The 12649-nt window shown below is 46.6% G+C and overlaps 1 protein-coding gene across 1 annotated transcript in view; it reads left to right on the top strand.

The window, feature by feature from the left end:
* The window catches only part of LOC138569550 (kinesin-like protein KIF19), a 3041213-nt gene that overhangs the window by 2743425 nt on the left and 285139 nt on the right, over positions 1-12649 (top strand). Inside the window, exon 16 of the mRNA XM_069647615.1 lies at positions 10026-10174. Coding sequence (XP_069503716.1) covers positions 10026-10174 — 149 coding nt within the window. The remainder of the gene's footprint in view (positions 1-10025; positions 10175-12649) is intronic.

Below are 12649 nucleotides of genomic sequence, written 5' to 3'. Positions count from 1 at the left end.
TAGGGTTTTTGTAGGTTTCCTTTCAATGTTGGGCTCATGGACCCTGGATTTGTACTTTGTATATAGTTCTACACTGGATTTCACTTAATTTAAGTTTCTTTTTTACCATGGATCAATGGATGTCTTATTTTTACACTTTGGATTTGGTTGGACGGACAGACACTTTGGACCCATTTGCTTTTGGATTGATTTGGATTCTGCTTTCACACATTTTTTCGGGAATATTTTGGACATGCAGCTTTTTCTTCATTATTTCCATTATTGTGTGTGTTTTTTTTAATTCATTTGGTTAATTATTGAATACACATTTATTATATACTTTACTGATGTGGTCTTATCTCTTTTGTTTTGTGCATGTCACAATGTTCATCTTTTCACAGTCATGCGTCACCATTGCGAGGGACATTGACTCATGGCCATGCTGGTTATGTATTTTCTATCATGACTTTGGGAATTCAATGTGGGGTGTTTGGACTGGGGTGGGATTTGGGTGGCCACGGGGGGCATGGGTCTGGAGTGTGATGACCTGTCGGGGGGGACATTTGTGGGTGCCTGCTGGCAGGTGCCCCTGACTGCTGGGGGGTGGGGGTGCAGAGGGACATGTGTGGGGGCCTGCTGGCAGGTGCCCCTGACTGCTGGTGGGTGGGGGCACAGGGGGACATGTGTGGGACATGAGTGGGGGCCTGCTGGCAGGTGCCCCTGACTGCTGGTGGGTGGGGGTGCAGGGGGACATGTGTGGGACATGAGTGGGGTCCTGCCTGCAGGTGCCCCTGACTGCTGGGGGGTGGGGGTGCAGGGGGATATGTGTGGGACATGAGTGGGGGCCTGCTGGCAGGTGCCCCTGACTGCTGGGGGGTGGGGGTGCAGGGGGACATGTGTGGGACATGAGTGGGGGCCTGCTGGCAGGTGCCCCTGACTGCTGGGGGGTGGGGGTGCTGGGGGACATGTGTCGGGGCCTGCTGGCAGGTGCCCTGCACTGCTGGGGTGTGGGGTGCTGGGGGACACGTGTGGGGGCCTGCCGGCAGGTGCCCCTGACTGCTGGGGGGTGGGGGTTCTGGGGGACATGTGTGAGGGCCTGCTGGCAGGTGCCCCTGCACTGCTGTGGGGTGGGGGTGCTGGGGGACATGAGTGGGGGCCTGCTGGCAGGTGCCCCTCACTGCTGGGGGTGGGGGTGCTGGGAGACATGAGTTGGTGATCATATTGCAACATGACATGTGGCTTGGCTGGGGGGCATGCCCATGTTGGATGGGCTGCCTGCGGGACATGACCAGGGGTGCAGGGTAGTCCCCTGTGGTGTGGGCTGCCTGCAGGGTGCTGTGGAGGGGGTAGAGGGGACACCTGGGAGGACCCACACTGCCAATTCACGTGTAGGACTCCCCGCGCACCCCCGAAATACGCGTTCTCCGCTCTGACAGCAAAATCGCGTGTGAAACTTCATGCGCAGCCCAGTAATACACGTACCCTACTCCAATCGCGTGTGAAACTTCCCACGCACCCCTGAAATACACGTATCCAGCCCAATCGCGTGTGAAACTTCCCGCGCACCCCTGAAACACACGTACCCAGGCCAATCGCGTGTGAAACTTCCCGGGCACCCCTGAAATACACGTACCCAGCCCAATCGCGTGTGAAACTTCCCGCGCACCCCCGAAATACGCGTACCCAGGCCAATCGCGTGTGAAACTTCCCGCGCACCCCTGAAATACACGTACCCAGGTCAATCACGTGTGAAACTTCCCATGCACCACTGAAATACACCTACCCAGGCCAATCGCGTGTGACACTTCCCGCGCACCCCGAAATACACGTACCCAGCCCAATCGCATGTGACACTTCCCGCGCACCCCCGAAATACACGTACCCAGGCCAATCGCGTGTGAAACTTCCCGCGCACCCCTGAAATACACGTACCCAGGCCAATCGCATGTGAAACTTCCCATGCACCCCTGAAATACACGTACCCAGGCCAATCATGTGTGAAACTTCCCACGCACCCCTGAAATACACGTACCCAGGCCAATCGCATGTGACACTTCCCGTGCACCCCCGAAATACACGTACCCAGCCCAATCGCGTGTGAAACTTCCCGCGCACCACCGAAATACACGTACCCAGGCCAATCGCGTGTGAAACTTCCTGCGCACCACTGAAATACACGTACCCAGGCCAATCGCATGTGAAACTTCCCGCGCACCCCTGAAATACACGTACCCAGCCCAATCGCGTGTGAAACTTCCCGCGCACCCCCGTAATACACGTACCCCACTCGCACAGGCCCTTTCGCGTGTGAAAGTTCCTGTGAACCCCGTAATACACGTACCCTGCTTAAATCACGTGTGAAACTTCCCGCGAACCCCAGTAATACACGTACCCCACTCGCACAGGCCCTTTCGCATGTGAAACTTCACACGCACCCCAGTAATACACGTTCCCCGCTTGGCGTTTGCTGTTTGGCAGCCCTGTAAACTGGTCCAGGGTTAGCGCAGCCCTTTGCACTGAATTGGGAATTATGATGGCTTTTCCTTGCGCAAGGGTGTTCTTGGGGGCGTAACTGGCGCTGCTGCAGGGTCTCTGCGCCACTCTGCACCACGGCTGGTTTTGGAGGCTAAAATCCATGAATACGCTGTGCGCGGAAATCGATTTTAGCGCACGCGGCTGGCGCAGACATTCACACGCGCACACTGTGCGCCAGCTGCGTGCGCCTCCTTCTATGAATTACCCTGTATATCAGGAAATTCATCATTTTACCTCCCCACCATTAACGAAATTGAAAAGAAAATGCGCGACTGATCTGGTACCATTGGAAGAAGAAAAATGCATCAAAGCACAACTTGCAGTGAGGGAGATTAACATGACCAGCAGACTGAGACTGGTGCAATATACAATCCTGCACATAATGTATCACTCCAGGGAGGGGCAACACAGGATAGGCAGGGTCTGGTATGGTATGTTATGGTATTGTTTATTTCTAAAGCGCCTACACACAGGCAGTGTTTCAAAGCGCTCAATGGAGGGTTGGAACATGGGGAAGAAACAACAACGCTCAGAGCCCTTGAAATTCTGAGACGATAACGGTCTGCACAGGTAGAGTAAGGGCAGAGTAAGTAAAAAAGATACATTTAACAGTTTGGATATAGCAAATAGTACTGACGGCGATTCTGCATTTTTTATCAAGTGCACATTAAGGGGTGAAAACAAGGAAAACAGACAGGCGATCTTCAGGCAGAGATGCATTCAGATCTTGCAAGTGCAAGGTAGGGGTGGACTCTCTGATGCAAACTGTCTTGAATGCAAAAGGGGAGCAGGGACATTTCTCCATTTAATCTGGGATTGCCCGAGAATCAACACATATTGGGACAGGATTTGAACAACACGGTCGAGAACAATAGGGCAACCAACTCCAATTTGTCCTTAACTGAATATCCGTAATATCTCGTGGAGATATGAGGGCACTTTGGGGGAAAAAACAAATCTCCACTGCTTTGATGATAGCCAAGAGGGACCTGGTGACTAAGTGGGGAACAGACGAGATCCCAACCATTGAAAAATTGAAAGAGGGAATGGATCAGTGCTGATCGCCAGAGGAGATAACATAGAGGAACAGAGGCTGCATTGCCAAAAACCAGAAGATATGGGAGAAATGGGACATGTTCACCTTTGAGGTATGATACACGCCACAGAATAATGACTGGAGAATGTATTACACAATTGATTGTCTCCCTTAATATTGACTGTGCACAAGGAGAGAGAAGGAAATGGCGTTGAGGTACTGAGTTACCGGGGAAAGGATGAGAGGCAGGAGATCTGCTATTGCTGTGTGTTGTAATATGATGTATGAATTGTTTAAAGGTCTGGAAAATGTAACAAACTGATTATAAGAAAGTGTGCATCTGACACAGAGAAACAGAGAGAGAGAGAGGGAGGCAGAGAGAGAGAGAGAGAGAGAGAGAGCGCGAGAGAGAGAAAGAGAGAGAGAGAGAGAGGGAGAAGGAAATGTCGTTGAGGAACTGAGTTACCAGGGAAAGGATTGAGGCGGGAGATCTGCTATTGCTGTATGTTGTATTGCTGTATGTTTTAAAAAGATGTATGAATTGTTAAAGGTTATGGAAAATTTAACAAACTGATTATAAAAAAGTGTGCATCACAGAGAGAGAGTTACCGGGGAAAGAGTGGGAGGCGAGCGATCTGCTATTGTCGTATGTTGTAAATATAACAAACTTATAAAAAAAAGTGTGCATCTGAGAGATGCACCAGAAAGATGTCCATCTCGTCAGATGTGCCATTAAATGGGCACTTATTTCGGCATCTTTTGCTTAATAATTTGCATATAGACAGTCTTTGTTTTGTTTTTTTAATTCTGTGACAGGGTCAGGGTTATGACCCTGTCAAGGAGGGGGTGGGGGTTCCTAACTTCGGACAGGAGGCTCACTAAAACAAAATCCAGAATCAGCCCTGCCCAAGATAAGGGAAGTGGAGTTGGGGGCGGGAGCCCATAAAAACCCTATGAGCCTCGAATGCCATCCCTGCCACTCTGTCTCTCAATGCCTCCCAATACAGTTTATGGCACTAGTTCTTTCTTTTCTGTTGCAGTACTACATCTCCCAAAATGCACCTGAGAGCAGCCAAGGAAACCTGGAACAGAAGCAATAAACAGAAAACCCAAACTGCAGCAATTGATAGACTGTTTAACTGCCCTCTTTTGACATTTTCAATATTGGTTCTCTTCTATTAGATTCACTATAACCCTCTTTTGGCTTTTGCAATAGTTGTTTGCTTTGGTTTTTAGAGAATGTGACTGTGAGTGCTGTCGGACATTATTCCACCCTTTAAATATACAATGACTCTGCCACTTACTCCCCTTCATATCAGCATGACCTTCATATTAAATATCTTTCAGCATTACGCCAGTTCGATATATACATAGTATTTACTTTGTCTGCCACTTTGCTTCTTTCTCATTAGGTCAGTATTCAAAATACCCCTGTTCGGCTAGTGAGCGGTTACGGAGCGCTCCGGGATCAAAGTTTTCAAGTGAACTCACCGGATCAGACTTGCACGTCCACTCTCTCTGCTGCTGTCGGGTTCCCTGCTTCAGGGCACACTGGAAAACTGCTTTGCTCGGTTTTCTTCGTCCCACGCTTTTCAAAATTGGAGCATTTCTTGTTCCACAGGCATTCAGGTGCTCGACAGCCTGCCACCTAAGCCTGTCTTGCCTTGGTGACAGCTTTCCTAGTTCATGCTTCCTGCTGCACAATCTTTGCATAAATGATCCTCAGGGGGAAAGCTTTTACACCAAACGCTTCCTGCTGCACAAGAGAGCATCCTGCAAGCAGAGTCCCTTAAGGAAGAGACCCTCGCAAAACCGGCATTCGTACAGCAAATGTCAGCGGTTCCACCGTCTCTGCTTTCCTTCAGCTTCAGTCTTGATGTGTAGGCATGGCAAGCCCTCCACCATCCACTACTGCTGCTACTCTCTCTGGTCTGCACCTGAGGGGGCCTTTTATGCCTCTCTGTCTCCCTCAGGTGTGGTTCATTAACCTTAATGGCTTCCAACATGCAGTTCAGAGCCTCTGTATCCCTCTTCTTCATCTCAGTACCTTTGGCATTGTGGGACTTGAAATCTCCAATGTTCAATTAATTCTTTTTAAGGCAACAATTCTTACACGTTTTGTTTTCTATCCTTAAGCCTCTTTTCAAAAGGAGTATTATAAGGTTTTACTAAATGGTTTTGCTCTTTAGGAAAATGATGACTTTCAGAATATAATATGGTAACATTCAAAGATTCATCTTTCATATGCCCCTGTTGAACATGGTAGATTTCACCTCTTCAAATACGATTAACCCTGGTTAAATGATTCCTACTTCCAATAGGGGATTGATTAGAACAGCTTTTACCACCATCGGGGAAATTGGCTTTGGGAAAGAAAAGCTTCTTCTGGCAACAGGCCATTACAGAATCCAGCATTACTGACACTCCCTCCTCAGCGGATGAAAAATACTGTACCTCTCCCAACAGAGTCATCCCGTTCCCTTAGGGGGCCTTCTTCTCCCAGGTGAGCATCCCAGCTAATACCACCCCTAGGGTCCGTATCAGGTAGCGGCTGCCTTCCCCTGGCCACCTGGGAGGAGACTTTAGGTAGGGTTTTTGGGAGGAGACTGCAGGATTCATCACAATAGGCAGAAGCTAAGTTCTTAGTAAAAGATTGTAGTGTGCAAATTAGGCTGCATGCATCACATTACAGCTGTTCTGCAGGTCTGTTAAAAACAAGCAGGTACATGTACAGGACATGATTTTGTATGCATTATAAACAAAGCAATTTAAAAGATTTGATCTATTGGTATTCATCATTTCTTTTTTTTAAATTCAGTCAATAACATTTCCAAATTGCAAGACATGTTTTTATTGAATCAATTTGTAAAAACCAATACAACACATCTCTTTAGTTGCTTTTGGAATACCACATGCAAAATCGTGTTCTATAAATGTATCTGATACTTACTAAAATATCTTAAGCATGTGAAGAGAGCATATGGTCCTTCTTGGGTGTCTGTTTTCCTTGCATGTCTTCTTTATGATGAATCCTCTGAGCTAAGGGCTCCATTAATATGTCAAATACCTATCGCAAATGGGATGGGGGCTGATCATTTTCTATTTAGGTTCAATCCAGTAGATGGAGGGTGAACATTCAACAGAAATAAATTAGATAAGGTTTTGGCCAAAGCCCACCAGTGTCTTGCGTATATGGCCTGTGATTAATCCAATGGTGTCATCAAGATCCCACCTCGGTAACCTCATCCCATGTGGTCAGGGGACGGCAGCTGCTACCTGACCCTGACCCCAGGGGTGGCTATATGAGGGAGGATCACATGGGAGGAGACAGCCTCCGGGGAGATGTAATGGCTTCATTGGGTGAGTCATGGTATTCCCCATTTGCCCATGAAGAAAATTCCTTGATACCCAATACCCTAATGGCCTACTGCCATTCATCTATTCCCACCATAGGGAAAATAGAGAAACCTTTCCGCAAAACCCATTAGGCCATATTTTCTTGTCTTGTCTAAACAGTAAAAGCTCCAAGAATACCTTTCCAGTTCTAAGTCCCCTCCATATAGAACCATTGAAAGTGATTTCCCAAGTAATCTGCATCAGTTAACATCAACGGAGTTCCATTCCCAAAACCACCCAAGTACTGGGACAGGGAGGAAGAAGGGAACAATGCAGAGCAGAAGGAGCCTCAAGCTCAATGAGCGTGCTAATTGTTTTCAGAAGGCACCTTTGTGAAGCACATTTAAAGATGGAAAACAAACTATAAGAGGCTGATGTTTGGGAGAAGAGGTTGCATCGCTCTGGGAGGCGTGTGGAAGCTGAGAGCTTGAAACATTGTGGCGTATCCAAGGGGCTCACCAGGAAAGAGGAAGAGGAATGTTGCATGATCAGGACGTGCCGCTGAGATGCCAGGATCAAAGGGAAGATTCCTGGGCATTCGGCAGCTGGAGAAAGCAACATTACACTTACCGGGACCTGAAGGAAGGCAGGCATGGGGAAGCAGAGTCGTGAGAGAAACCGGAAACAATGAGGAATCAGTCCAGAGTGGAAAGCAGGCGGCAAAGCTGCACTGCTTAAGTACGAATCGGACCAAAGACACCACACAGAGCTGGTGAGTCGACCCAACCAAGTGGGTACTCTGGGGCGTTTTGGCGACCATGCCAAACACAATTTGTACACTTTAAAGCAATGGGGACAGAAATAGTATGAACATTTTGTTTGGAAATAAAGAAGGCATATTGCAAATACAAACCCCAGCCATATATGAGTGCATGGAATGCAGATATGGGTGAAACGCAAAGCGAATGTTGAAATGACCAGTACCAAGGAAAATATTTGCAACTGTGGAAGTACAAGAGGAACTGTTACTTATGGAAATAAGAAGTCCTGGCAGACGAGTAAACCAGGCAGCTACAACTGCATAAGAAGTCCTGACAAGGGAGTATACCAGGCAGTCGCAACTCTACAGGAAGTCCCTTGAAAGGACTGTGCTTGTTGAACAAAGACTGAATATTAAAGAAGAATCCAGGGGAAGGGAATAAACCTCTGGAACCAAGGCGTGTTACTCTTAGTGAATTTGTGTTAAGAAATAACTTTCGAAAGAAGGAACCACAAGGCTAAGTAGCTTTGTAACTAACAGGAATGTTGTGGGCCAGGAAAGACACAAAGAACTGTTAGACCAAGAAACATTGACAAAGTATTGAAGAATCCAGGGGAAGAGAATCACCCGATGGAACCAAGTTTCTGTTACCTTGTAGAATCTTTATGTTGGCGCTGTTTTATTTTTCATTTATGAACACTTTTTGCAATCACCAGGTTAAAGACATTTCCCTTTTCACCTTAGTGAGAGTTATGATACAACGTTTGGACACAAGGACTGTTTTGATTTTGACATCATGGCATAGGCAGATCTTTAGTTTTTGGTTTAGGTAGGGAAATTCCTCTTAAAGCAGGGTGAGAGAGGCCTTTTCCCAAGCCGCCTATGTTAATAAAAGTCTTTCATGGCAACATTGTGTTCGACTTTCATTTCTGACTCCTGAAAGGCCCCAATCTACTTTTTTCGAATGCCTCTTTGGTTTCAAGGCAAAAATTCTCATGGGCTCCCATAGTTCCTTCAATTGTAAATTAAGGCAACAGCTCTCCTAATATTATCATGGGTTTTGCGTGCAAGGATAAAATCTGTCTGGTCTGTTCAGGCAGAAAAACATCCATTATATGAATGGCCTCAACCTTAGAATCTATTTTAGTATCAAAATTGAGCAATGCTATCCGGCAGTCTGAGCTACAGTCAGAGACTGCGTCTGAAGGTTTTAGGAGTAATGTTGAAGAGGGCTTGGCCAAAGTGATCACTTTGGAATACAAAATGGAGTAAAACATGAATGTCAAACGGTTCAGTAGGATATTCTTAAAGGTCTTGTAGAACTAATCTGTCCAGTCCTTATAGTAATGTCCACTGCCTCTCAAGAGACAGGTGTCTTAGGTTCTCCTTTATCCTGCTTAGAAAGGCAAAGAAAAGTGGAAGAAACAATATAATTACATTGAGCATCCTTGTCACGACACAGTGGCAGCAATACGCCCACCGACCACCAGAGAAGCATCTGGGACCCCAACATCCGTGAATCGGACATCCGAGGAGGGCTTCCTCGTTGGAGTAACAAAGATGAGTCCCTTAATAACCAGAGAAGGGTTTGGGACTTTGTTAATACAGAGAGAAAGTGGAAAAATGTACATCAAGTGGAAAGACATGAAAAAGACCTTTTCAAGCACCAGGAGAAGGGAGTCATTCTTCTGGAGAAGAAGCTAAAGCCCTTGGAGCCTAATTAAGAGACGCCAGAGGAAGGGACCCATTCCCCTGGCTTTTCTGTGAACTGTACAGATCAATACCAAAAGAACGGAGTAATTCCCCCTGGCACCTTACAGTTGCTTGTTGTGATTGGGGTGCACTGTGTGCTTCTTTGATTAAACAAATCAGTTGCACTGTTTTCTGTGCCACTTTCTGCACTTGTGAAGTGCATTTTGTGGAGACAATCCAGTGGTCAGGTTTTGTGAATCAGGATTATGGTGCATCTTTCCTCCCTTTCTGTGGCCACTCCCCCTTTTCATGCTTGATTTGGTGTATTTACATGCTGTTCACCGACTTTGTGCATCAATTGCCCACATGCGCACTCCTTTTATGAATTGACGCATCTCTGAGATGTGCACTTCTGTGAGTGTGGAGCATCTATTCTTGGTGCATTTGTGGCACATCACAGATGTGCACACATTTGTATTTTTGAGAATAGGTTGGACCCTGAGATCTTGTGAACTTTTTTAGGTTGGAGGCCTGACCCAGTCCCACCACTGTTTTGATTTATGTACCATGATTACAAAAGACAAACAAAGCTCCTTCACGCTGGTCACTAACCTTGGTCTTGCCTGTTGATAAATGTCCATGACATGAGAGTGTCTCAGCAATAACAATCCGTCTTTCCTTTCCCAGGATGTTACTTTCATGAATGGAGCCGAAAAGCTTAAACCTGAAGACTCCTTTGTTCAGGAGGAGACTGTACATCCGGAGAAAAAGCTTGGTGTAAATCAGAACAGTGAAGTAAAGTTGGAGCTACCTCCCATCATTTCTGATTCAGACAGGTAATGCATTTTAATATCAATGTGTAACCTCAATCCATATGCTTATTTAACGGGAGTGAAAGCTGGTACTCAATGTAATTGGAGATATATTTTTATGAAATTTGTTTTCTTTGTTATCCATTAAATCAAACAATAGATCTGATATCTATCTATAGATTTTATAAATTCCCTTGTGGCTGCCTATAAGAAAGGGAAGGTTGCTTTATAACATACTCCTAGTGTAGAGCGGGTCTTGGGGGCCAATGAGACTAGTAATGTTCTTTAATCATTGATCTGACTTTAAACTACAACATACTAAGGTTAGAGCAATCCCAGAGAGAGGGTTGTCACGCCTGTGCCACTGGCGCACACATTGGCCACCATCATGGACGATATGGTACTCTTTTATCTTTTTAAAACAACCCCTATTCACATTTTGGTCATTAATTTCCATTTGTACGACATTGGTACTTTCCTATTTAATTCAGCTAACTACATGTACCATAATGCACCTTGCTTCAGCTATCAATTCCTGGCCATTCACATTCGTCTGTATTGGAACCACAATCCCCAGAAGCCATAGCAATCAGTGCTGCTTCCACCATCTCAGGTCCAGAGAGGGAGGAGGCAGATTATCTTCAGGTGTGCTGCTCCAGGTGCTGCCAATTAGCCTTCCTCAGTACAGGACAGGGCTGTATTTAAGCAGCTGCCTGCAGGAGCTCAGTCTCTTGCATCAAGAGTCCTCCCAGCCCCTTTTTGCCTTGTGACTCGAATTTGTATGCTGTTCCTGCTGCTGCATTTTCCTGCTTTTTTCCAGTGCTCTTTCGGGCCTTCCTGCCTTGCAGTCTGCTACACTCTATGACCTACAGCCCTAGCCTTCTGGGCCCTCTGCCTCACAGCCCTGCTCCTCTGGGCTCCCTGCCTTGCAGCCTGCTACACCCTGCTGCCTACAGCCCTAGCCTTCTGGGCTCCCTGCCTCACAGCCCTGGTCCTCTGGGCTCCCTGCCTTACAGCCTGTTACACTCCGCTGCCTACAGCCCGGGTCCTCTGGGCTCCCTGCCTTGCAGCCTGCTACTCTCTTCTGCTTTCAGCCCTGACCCTCTGGTCTCCCTGCCTCGACGCCCTGTTCCTTTGGGTTCGCTCCTTGCTGCCCTACTCCTCTGGGCTCTCTCTCTGCCGCCTACTACAGCTCTCAGTCCTGCTCCTCTGGACTCTCTGCCTTGCAGCCTACTACAGTCCTCTGCAATCAACTATAGTTTTTCTGCACCTTGTGCCATTCGATAATGCAGCCCTGCTTCCTTGTTTGCAACCCCTTGTTCTTGATCCCTGTCCTACTCTTCCTTGAGTCCTCTGTCCTCCCCTTTAGTTTACCCATTTCTATTGTACTGTTTTTTCCTTCATTCCCTTCTGCTAGATTTCTCTTAGACTTCCTTTTCCTTGGTTATTTCTGTTCTTGTCTCTCTTGTGTCTTATGTCGATCCTTTGTACAGAGCTTGACAGTTCGTTTCTGGCAGGCAACCTCTGCCCCTTCACTTGTCGCGTTTTCTGTGTTACAGACACCCACAGCTGTTGTTCCCAGCCATGAGCAGACAAAGTGGGCCCCTGTAATAGTCATCTGTGCAGAAGGCTGGAGTTTCCAAAGGTCCGTGGAACACTCTTTTCCATTTCTGCATACACCCCAAGAGGGAATCCAGTTTGTTTGTATCTTTGTATTTCCTGCCCCTTTCTGTTCACAACTACAGTTGCCTACTTTTCTTTCTTGTTGAGTTTCCTGCTGTGTGTGTACTTATCTGTCACCTTACATCAGCACAGCCACCCAAACCCTACCTGGGGGCCCTGTGCCACTCTTGACAGAGTGCCATCCTTGACAAGGGTCTCCTCATTCGCACAGTCCCACCAGCATCTGTTGCTATGCAATAAAGAGATTTTTTTAAGCTTTAGTGGCATGCAGTATCCTCTATAGGTTGTCTTGCTTTGTGTTTCTGCATGAAGATTACACCTAGAGGATCTAGTCAGTCTTTGGATGATTCTCGCCAGGCCGCTTTCTCAAAACGTACGTACAATATGTCGCACAACATGACATTGCCTTTGTGCATTGGGTTTTAGGGGACGTGGTCTAGCGACTACAAATTCTTTCATGTATTATTTTCTGTTTTTGTCTGTTACATCCATTTGACATTTCTCCTGGCATTTCATTTGATATTTCCATCCCAAACAAAACTCCTTGCCTGTCAATAAGCTATACAATTTTGCAATCACAGCTTTTGAAGAGTCAACCTGTTGAAGACATGTTTTAAACAGTATGAGATGTCCACCCCCTGTAACCATGGGGTATAGGGCCCAGTGACGTATGTGATACAAATTGAAACTCTCTCATTCTCTTACCACAAACTCCTTATTGCACTGGTCAATCAGTTTAATTTAATCTTGAACAAACATACTTCCCAGCTTTGTACATTCCTTTTCACGGCCATAAATCAAACTCTAATTCTGAGA

The sequence above is a fragment of the Ambystoma mexicanum genome, chromosome 2q, assembly GCF_040938575.1.
Source record: "Ambystoma mexicanum isolate Mex_15411 chromosome 2q, UKY_AmexF1_1, whole genome shotgun sequence".
NCBI lineage: Eukaryota > Metazoa > Chordata > Amphibia > Caudata > Ambystomatidae > Ambystoma > Ambystoma mexicanum.
This window is presented reverse-complemented; position numbering and strand designations above follow the sequence as displayed.